This window comes from Astatotilapia calliptera, chromosome 12, assembly GCF_900246225.1.
Source record: "Astatotilapia calliptera chromosome 12, fAstCal1.2, whole genome shotgun sequence".
Classification (NCBI taxonomy): domain Eukaryota; kingdom Metazoa; phylum Chordata; class Actinopteri; order Cichliformes; family Cichlidae; genus Astatotilapia; species Astatotilapia calliptera.
In genome coordinates, this window is record NC_039313.1 from 38488921 (window position 1) to 38499290 (window position 10370).

General features: G+C 41.7%; 1 protein-coding gene across 2 annotated transcripts; it reads left to right on the forward strand.

The window, feature by feature from the left end:
- The first annotated feature begins 1700 nt into the window (after positions 1-1700).
- On the forward strand, positions 1701-3654 carry LOC113033632 (transmembrane protein 238). Of its 2 annotated transcripts, none has more exons than XM_026187619.1 (2): positions 1701-2447; positions 3338-3654. In XM_026187619.1, exon 1 carries the CDS (start codon positions 1920-1922, stop codon positions 2433-2435), a length of 516 nt encoding a protein of 171 aa, XP_026043404.1. In that variant the 5' UTR covers positions 1701-1919; the 3' UTR covers positions 2436-2447; positions 3338-3654. The 2 variants fall into 2 exon arrangements, with proteins under 2 accessions (XP_026043404.1, XP_026043403.1); XM_026187618.1 differs by having other exon boundaries at positions 1702-2465.
- The last annotated feature ends 6716 nt before the right edge of the window (positions 3655-10370 follow it).

Sequence of the window (10370 nt, forward strand, 5' to 3'; positions counted from 1 at the left end):
CACTCAGCAGCACTGTACATTAGCTTTGAGGTGAAAATAAGAAGGCACAACCTCAGTTAGATTTTATTTAATTTTAAGGATGCACAGCAAACATGATGGAGGTGTGGAATAATGGGTACAGGCTGTGGAGTGGATGTGGCTTAGATGGGAGCAGTGTGTGTCAAAGCATGGAACAAAGGTAAGATGGAAACTTTCTGTTTTCCCCCCACAGCTAATTTTGCGACTGGCAGATGAAAGAAATTCAAGAGCCAGCATTAAAAGTACTAGCATCCTAAAACTGATCCAGCTAAATGCAGCTTATTTTCAGTGAAAAATAAAAGTGATTTAAAATGATCCTCAGGCAGAACACTGAACAGCTGAGAACCCTGACAGCACTCAGTGACTTCAGTCTTTAAGCATCAAGTGTTCAGCAGGTCACCCTGAGCTCAGCATGATTATGAATATTGATGTTGAGGAAGTTTTGATGTAGTTTTGGTCATTTGGGGCCATCTAAGTTCTTTTAGTTTAGTTTCATTTGACTAAATATCTAAAGTTGGTTAGGTTGCCTAAAGTGTTTTTACCAGTGAGAGTTGCTCCAGTTCACAAAGCATCTTATTTTCCTATTTGTCAGTAGGAGATCAAATCTACACATCTAACCTTACTGCACAAGGTTGTTTCTTCTGATTGGATCACTTCCAAACAAGTCCCACCTTTCAGCACAACACAATTAATACCAAGGAGAAGTGAAGTTTTTAGAAGGCGTGTGGTGACTCAACACTTTTTAACAATATTATTTCTGGTGGCACCGGGGTTCATCTCTTCATACCTCATATCACCTTCTGAGTTGTTTCCTGTTTTTGATGGACAGATGGGGAGAAGCTGAATTTAGGCTCATCTTCCTGACGCCGGAGACACAACAGCACTGATTGGCAACATGTAACAGTGTGAGACTTCTGACTGTATTTGCAAGCAAAAAAGGGGATACAGGCTCGTGTCTTCTCAATTTTTATTAGGTAATCATGTCAAAATTTGTATTGACAGTCTGCTCATACATTCTTTTTAAACTGTGGTCCTATATGTTGCTATGAGCCACAGAACTTGCTGTATGTTCTTATTTTCCCTGTCGTTTCTCATTATATTTATTTGATTTCTTTGCAAATGTGGATTGGATGGGATATTACTGACAGCTGGTTTCATGTTGGTAGCACCTTTTTGGTGACATGTTTAACATGTGCAAACAAGTGCAAAGACTAGGTGGGAGAAAACTTTTACCCATTGCACTGAAATCTCAAGTGGTGTGGTTAGTACATCTACTCAAGCAAAAGGTTGTTGGTTTAGTTCTAGACAGAGACACAAGTACCCTTTGGGGTTGTGTCAGGAAGGGTCTCTTGCATAAAACTCAAACATATGGAGCTAATTGCTGTGGCTACCCCTTTGTGGCAAGAGGGCAGCTAAAAGTAGCAGCACACTATGGTTAAGGGAGACAGAGGGATGATTCACCCATAAATATAAATTATCTTCTTAATCGATTTTGAAACATTGCAATTGTGCTTTTTTTCTGATGGCCAGTCCTAAAAACAAGATGGCGAAGGCGGCATTGGTCAGGTCATCTGTAGTTTTTTTTTTTTTTTTTTTTTTGTAGTTTATTAATGCTGGCCTCTCAGTTTATAAAGCCGCTCTCATATTCACGTTTAATGAGTCATACCTGCACTGTAACGTCCGAAGTCTGGGTCCAGTAAGCTACACCCTTATAAACGCTCATCATAAACGCACATGAGCGCAGCCGTCAGGTAGCGTCTACAGCCCCTCCTCTCAGGGGCAGCGCACCTGAGCGGACAGGACGCCACACCTGGCTCACATTGGAGCCGCGCTCAATGCCGCGGCACAGAGACGACGGGAAATAAACTGGCGTCGTGGGGACCGACTTCTCTTTATGGGACATGGAGCCGGCCTATCGGGGTCTGGGTCGCTGTGTGTGCTGCTTCTGGCTCGCGGTGGTGTTTGACATTGTGGGACTGGCCGTGCTCCTCCTCGGCGTGTTTGTCGACGTGTTTTTCTACGACCTGCTCATCTACGCGGGCGCCATCGTCATCTTCCTCAGCCTCATCTGGTGGGTGTTCTGGTATTCTGGGAACATCGAAGTGCCCCCGTCAGAGCTGGAGGATGATGTGGGGTTACTGAAAAAGAACAAGGGCGGACTTGGGGGCATCAGCGGCGCCGTGAGGCGCCTCTCCAGCCGCGTGTCCACCGGCATCCGAAACTCGTTCCGCAGGAACGGAGAACCGTCCCATACGGCCCGCATGCCCAGGTCAGCCTCGGGGCCACCTGTGTCACCGCCGGAGCGGGTGACCGTAGCCATGGCAACGATGGGCAATACCACACAGACTGCTACCTCCTCAATAGCAGACTGTGGCGTAGAGATGCCCCACACCGCTACAGAGACATCACCTGCATAATGACGGGTACAGGTGAGGCCTGGCGTACAGGTGAGGCCTGGCTCACAGTGCAGCGCACACAGGCCCAGTTATTGTAGTCAGTAAAAAACAGTAAATTAGTCAAAGGAAATAAACGTAAAACCAAGACTTTGAATAGCGGAAACTAACTGAAACGATATTGAGCAACGACAAAGATGGCAAAAATTCAAATCGTATAAGAAACAACACACAGAAAATGGGTTTAATACCTTTAGCCCTTTGATCACGTTTTTCCAACAGATTAGCGACACTGGGCTACTCCTCACAGTGCGTGTGTGTTGGGGACAGGCAGGGATACATTTTTTGTTAGTTTCTCATTTACAAAAATGTGAGAAAATCAGCTTTTTTTTAAAGCACTAAGCTTGTCCCAAATCTTCTGTAGGTGTTCAGCTGACGTCATAGCATTCAATTTACATCTTCATCCCAATTTTTTTTTTTTTTTAAAGATACCCAGTTAGTGCTATTTGATAAATACAAAACATATTACATTTTGGACTAGAAGTCCTTTTTTCAAATCTGTGCAATGATCCCTGGATTAGTCGCATAAATGACCTTCACAGATGCTTTACGTAAGGGTAATGGTACAACAAAAGACAGGTTTCTGTCTAGCCGGGTATAGCTTTTTTTTTTGATGGACTTTAAAAGCAGAAGTAAAAAAAAAATGGCTGTAACTGTGGCAGTGAAACTCTTATCACTGCATAATCATTAACTACAGTTGACTGGTCACTGAAAGACAAGCCCTTAGTTTAAACAATAGCAGGCTTACCTGAAACTTCCCTGTAACCTCTCCCTCCACATAATAACTGCTGCAGCATAATAAAACACACTCTTTGTGTACTACTTGTCAACTCAAACTAATACTTTATTCATTTTCTTCCCAATAGAGACTACAGACATACAGAGCCCTAAGCCATCTTCAGTGACTCCAGCTACTGCAAAGCCTCTTTATTCTTTGTTTTGATGAGAAAGTATTCATAAAAATGTGATGTCTGCATAGTTTTTGAAATTTGAATGATGAAGTTTTTATTATAATTCACTCCCATTCATGGTGTGATGATGTCAGGTTTAGTACACAGAGGTAGAAAAATGTGTTTAAGTTTCCACGTCTCATCTTCAAAGTTGTTCATATAAAAAAAGATTTCTTTTTTTGTGTCCATGTTAATATATCTTCTGATCTGTGAATAATAATATGACATCCATCCATCCACTTCCATTTATTAATTTAAGTATAACAGGAGCTCTCAGAGGCAGTGTACACCCTGGAGAGGTTGTCAGTGCGTCACAGGGCTAACACAAAGAGACACACAACCATTCAGTTTGACAGCCACAGTCAGTCTAGAGTCACAGTTAACCTAACCCATGCATGTGTTTGGACTGTGGGAGGAAGCTGTACAAGCACAGGAGAGAAAGGCCCCAGACTGCATTTGAACCCAGGACTTTCTTGTTGTGAGTCAGGATTTTAACTAGTGTTATGCCCTCTAATGTGACATATTAAATATAGATATATTTGAAAAAAGTGGTCAGGTTTAATTGCAGCAAACAAAAAAACCCACATGGTTGGACTTACAGGAAGATCATAGATTGGGATAATATAGATATTAATATGCAGAATGAATCACTGATGATCTGGAGGCTCTCACTCCTGAACATCTGAGTAGAAAATAAAGACTATGGATAGACCAGCCAATCAATATCAAGCAGAAGCAGCTCCTGCTGTAAATTTGTTTGAATCAGGCTCTTGGTTCAGGCCACTTATACGGTGACTCTGAATACAGACAGTGATCATGATTACTGTACATATTATGAGCTAGGATTTAGCAGTAGCCAGAATGTTACACTAGTGGAGTGTTTTTCCTGAACAAAACAGGACTGTGGGGAAAAAAGGTGTAACTGGCAGCTGGTCTTCTTGTTTCCACGCATGCTGATAGCAAGCCTTAGTGACTAACCTTTGGAACCAGCCTAGCTGTGTTTATGACACTGCTGCTTCATCTAACATTAGCTCCACTGTTTCCCCGTACATTATAGGTTCTCTAACCAGTACAATACAAAGAAATTAAATTAACTGGTTACAGCGTGAATGAAGAAAAGTTACTCCAAATATTGTGTTAAACTAGTATGTGCTGTTATTATTTTTTATAACTAAATTTCAAACAGTATGTCCCATGTTTCTCTGAATCATTCGTTAGTGTCGTCTAACATTTTGAACATTGACAGTAATGTCTGTTTTCACAAAGTTGTTTCCATTCCCGTTTTGTACAAATGTTGTGCATTTCTATTTAACTGATATATGTTTTCTCCATTTTTCTCTCATTGCTGTACAATGGCTGACACACTCAAATTAGATAAAAGATTGTGGGTTTAATCAAATAAAAGATTATTTTTCTTTTTTAAAATTACCTTTACTTTCAGTGTACTTTTCTTTGTTCTCTGAAAAGCTCAATTTCTACATATTTGATCTTTTACTTTATTAGGTTTATTTAACTTTTTCGTGTATTGTGAGTATTTAATGTGACACATCATGGAAATATTACGTTTCCACAACTGTCAACATTCTTCATATTTCCAAGTACCACAGGTAGTTTAATCAGAGGTGTGGACTCGAGTCACATGACTTGGACTCGAGTCAGACTCGAGTCATTAATTTTATGACTTTAGACTTGACTTGAAAAAATGTTCTAAGACTTGTGACTTGACTTGGACTTTTACACCAATGACCTGGGACTTGAATTGGACTTGAACCGGTTTACTTGAAAAGACTTGATATTTCACCCCAAATATAAAATTTAACATGCATATTATATAGAGATTGAAAATGTGACGTCATTCAGGGGTAAAACCGCAAAGGATTCTGGGAACTCGTGGCAAGCGGTACTAGCGCACGCAGGCTTTCAATTGAAATCAGTCACACAGCGATAAAAAGAAACACAAAAATGTCAAGAAGCTGTTGTATCATTAACTGCAATAGCCGGTCGCATGACAGCCACGGGAAGCCGACGGGTAAAGAGATCGGTTGTTATCGGATTACGTCGTTGAAGAGAAATTGTTCGAGCCATGTTTCTGAAGTAACAAAGACGCGACGGATGGCCTGGATTGCAGCCATTCAAAGACCAAATATAACGTCCCAGAACACTCCAGCTCACAGGTTAGTCTGCTCCAAGCATTTACACGAAGGTCAGTCTGCTGTTGTAGTTAATGCGTCATTTTCATAACATAATTGGTGATATAGGTTACAAGCAAGTCTGGCGCTGAACAGAAATTGTCGCGCTATGCTCCTTTATTTATTGAGCATAAATAGTGAATTGTCCTGACACAATATTGCGTTTCGCTTCTGTTATTATGGCACATTGACAAAAACATATACTTTTATTCACAGGATAAAACAGGTTTTTTGTATCACTAATTGCCCAGTACGATTACAGCATACAATATTGTTGTCACTGCTACATTTCTGTGATGCTACCAGAAATTATTTCCACTACTAATTAATTATTGTTGAGCTCAAAGGTCCTATTAATAAACGGTTAAGGAATGTGTATTTATGACGACGATTTGTGAGACTGGTAAACTTATGATAGGTACGATGGTCTTTCGTTCTACACGGTGCATTTCAAGGTCCTGCACCCATCCGTCGGTAAACTGTACCTGGGCTTGTTGCAGTGACCTGAAGTTACTAAACTTCATGAGTGTGTGCACTCACTCCAAGAACCGTATGATTATAAATATGCATATAAATATGCTACAATGAGATAGCTGACTTCATCTAACTAGCAAATGTTGTCCAGGCTACGTTGGTGATACAGTTTTTTTTAATATGTATGATATTTTTGTCATGCGATTTTAAAGCCGGTCCTACAACCGCATCCAAGAATAACATGCAGCTTATCTCAGAACTGTCGGTGAAAATTATTCTTGGAGCTAGGTTTAATTGAGCTGCATTTTAAAGAGGTGCAATTTCACAATTTGTGTATATTTTCTAAGTTCACTATTTTGTCATGTGTTGAGAAAAACACAGATTTTAAAATTACATGGTCTAATATTTACATTTAGCATAACTGCAACATTCTTTTTTCATTTTTTTTTTAAAGACTCGAAAGGACTTGAAATTCAAAATTTCAGACTTGTGACTTGACTCGGACTTTTACACCAGTGACTTGAGACTCGACTCTGACTTGCCTGACATTACTTGAGACTTGACTTGAGACTTGAGGATAAAGACTTGAGACTTACTTGAGACTTGCAAAACAATGACTTGGTCCCACCTCTGAGTAGTTATAGGCATAGAATAAGGTAAACTGTGGCCATGAAAGCATCCACGTGATCAGCAACAGTTCTCAGGTTTGTGGCATTCAGATCAGGATTAAGTAGAATTAAAGACTACTGTGAGATTTGGTGGCACCTAGCAGTGAGGTTGTACAACCAACCAGATAGTCCAGTCACAAATCAGTCAGTTTCTTGACAATTAATAAGCAAATTGTCACGACCACTGATCAAAGCCCACTGATCAATAACCATGAGTCCCATTCACAGAGGTGGGGAATGGCTGCAATCACAGCATTGTAAGATGGTGACAGATGTACCCTTAGGCCCCCTCCTCCATTCAGAGATGGTCTTTCCCTTTTCACGTAAATGGCCTCCTTGACTCCGCCCTCAAACCAGCGTTCCTCCCTGTCCAGGATGTTACATCCTCAACATTGAAAGAGTGTCCACTGGCCTGTAGGTGTAAACAGACTGCAGAGTCCTGGCCTGACGAGGTGGCTCTTCTGTGTTGTAGCCAGAGGTTGTTTGGTTTCCCCGATGTATAAATCCTGCCAATCCTCCTGCACTTAACAGCGTACACTATGTTACTCTGTTTGTGTCGGGGGACCCGATCCTTGGGGTGGACCAAGTTTTGGCGTTTTGGGGTTTAAAAGCCACAGAGACCCGGTGTTTAGAAAAAATGTGTCGCTGCTCCAATACTCCTGACATGTACGGGATCACTACAGGTTTTCGCTTGGGCAGCGGTTGTCCTTCCCTCCTGGATCGGCTGGAGCTTTCTTTAGGAGCCTTTCCTGCTTTGACAAAAGTCCAGCTGGGATAACCACATTTACTCAGGGCCTTCCTGATGTTCTTCTGCCTCCCTGGCTGCTGTGTCAGTGGGGATGGTGTTCGCTCTGTGTTGTAGCGTCCTGATGACACCCAGTTTGTGCTCCAGTGGATGATGAGAGTCAAACCTTAGATACTGATCCGTATGTGTAGGTTTACGGTACATATGGTCAGGTTTTAGATGTCCCCCATTACTGATGGAAATCTCACTTTTCATATCCTCCCTGGTGAATTTGATGTGTCGGTCCACTGAGTTAATGTGATCCGTGAAATGTGAAACGTCCTGAGATTTGATTTTCACCCAGGTGTCATCCACATATCTGAACCAATGGATTGGTGGTGTTCCAGGGTAGGATAGCAAAGCCCTCTTTTCCACTTCTTCCATGTACAAATTGGCCACAGTGGGTGAAACTGGGGAGCCCACGGCACACCCATGTTTCTGCCTGTAGAACTGACCCTTGTATGTGAAGTAGGTGGAATGAAGTACAGAACAAAAGTGTTCTGGATGTGGTGTTTAGAGCTGACTATCATCGGTTTGAGGATCGAAGCCAGAAACTTGGTGATGTTATCGGTGACCATCCTGCATAAAGTGCTTTGAGAGCTCAGAGTAGAAAAGCATTATATAAGAACCAGTCCATTTACCATTTACCAAGTTGTTCATATAGACAATTGGTATACCCTGTTTATGTGTCTTTGGTAAACCACACAGATGATGTAGATTCCCCTGTGTTATGAGGTCCGGTCAGTAGCAATGTGTTGCTCTAACTGCTTCACACAACCTAACATCCTCTTCCTGTAACCACTTCCTGGGTCTCGTTTCAGGGGCTCATAAGTATTTTTATCACTAAGCAGTAACAAAATTTTCTCATGATAGTTGTGAAGCCTGGTAAAAACCTGAGACATTTGGTGTGTTTGTGTGGTTTCTGTATTACAAAATACATTGGTTTTTACAGTCCCCCTGCTTACAGGTTCACCACTTCTCAGCTTTCCAGCTGGCTCCATCTCCAGGTCCCAGCATCACTGATATAGTGAAAGCATATGTGCTGAATGGCTTTCAGCTGCCCCACCAGTTTCCCTGGCACTGTCCCTCGAGCCCACTGCACCACCCCTCCTCAGACCACACCTCCAACACAATAGTCTTTCTTGTTTATCAAAGCTGTGCACCTACCCTTGTTTGGCAGAAAGATGATAGTGTTGTTGTCGTTACTAAGCGATGCGAATGCCTTCCTCTCCTCCATGCTTATTTTGGATGCACTGCTGAGACAAGCCGAAACTTTCATTTGCAGTTACTCCGCTTCATGTCTGCTGTTGTTTCAGTTGCTGTGATCAGTTCCACTAGTGGGATTTTTCTCGGCATCACAACAAAGTTCAACCCTTTTGCAAGGATGTTTTTCTCTGCTTGGGTGAGCTGTCTGTCAGACAAAATGTTTAACCCACTTGTCCCCATCCTCAGTGTGGCATACTTTTCTCTTAGGACACTCTCCATATTTTGGTGATGTTTCTGACGCACAGATTTCCTGTTTCCTGGTCTTAGACTTCTCATGCTGTGCTGGGCTAAGTTTGTCTGTGAATTCAAACACCTTTAGGAGTGTATTCTCATTTAGAAGCATTGTAAATTAATGATGAAGAAATGAACCTCCCAGCCCATTGTTCATAAGTGGTGTTAGTTTCAGTCATTATGCAAATGTCCGTTTATAAGATTGGGGAGCCCTGCAGTCAGCTGAGTCTAAAGACGTCACTTGGATGAGTGACAAAACATTTCTCCCTCTGAAAACGTTACGTCCAGATGAACAGAATCAACTTTTTGGGACAATGCTTCATAGTTACAAATTATTCTTCACTAATAAAAGCATGCTTAAGTAGTGCCCAGAAAACATTTCCCACACCAGAAACAGCCGGGACTGTGCCTAGTGTTATATTGACCCCAGTATCATTTCAAAATTTGCTCTGCTTGTAATGTCCACTACCTCTATTGCTCACTGGGATGCAACATATCTGATATATTACTTTAGTAATTTTCTTAGTGTTACCCAGTAAAACATAACTAATGGGGATTGAACACTTTTACACTGTTGTTCTAGGAGCTGTTTTGATGATTTTATTGTCGCAGCAATTTCTCCAGATTTCTTTACTAAAGTTCTGTCCCTTTTTCTGTAGTTTCTTTTGTTACAACCCATCTAGGGGACAGGTCATAGCATGGATGAGGCACTTGCTGCCCCCAAGACCCAAGCAGCCACAGGAGACAATTGTCACACAGTGGAAATTTGTATTTATCTTGTATATTGGTTTTATTCTGAATTTTAGTGTTTATTTATGAGTGTAGTTTTTATTTGCATGATTTCATTCTGTTTGTATTGCATGTTTTTAGTGTGTTATTTGACAATGTTTTAATCCACTGTGGATTGGGTGCATGGGACAAATTAGCTGATAGAGATCACCTGCTGAGCTTTGGGTGTGTCCAGAGGTGGCCTATCAGCTGTTTAAAGACCTATTAAAAGGAAGCCAGCTGAGTACTGGAGAAGATAGGCCCCAGACATGAAGAGGAGTGCAGGAAGACCAGGTGGAAAAGAAGGACCCCGGCCAGCGTAACACGGCGACCCAGTTCCGACAGCTGATCTGTCAGGATTAGTTAACGGACTCAGGCGCAGACCAGGAATCCTTTTAGAGAAGACAGTTAATTTATTTATACAGACAACACCAGGTGATAATATATAAATGGTAAATGGCCTGTATTTATATAGCGCTTTACTAGTCCCTAAGGACCCCAAAGCGCTTTACACATCCAGTCATCCACCCATTCACACACACATTCACACACTGGTGATGGCAAGCTAC

What these genes read in the sequence shown, in the direction of transcription:
- LOC113033632 (XM_026187619.1), top strand. Translation starts at nt 1,920, where the DNA reads ATGGAGCCGGCCTATCGGGGTCTGGGTCGCTGTGTGTGCTGCTTCTGG.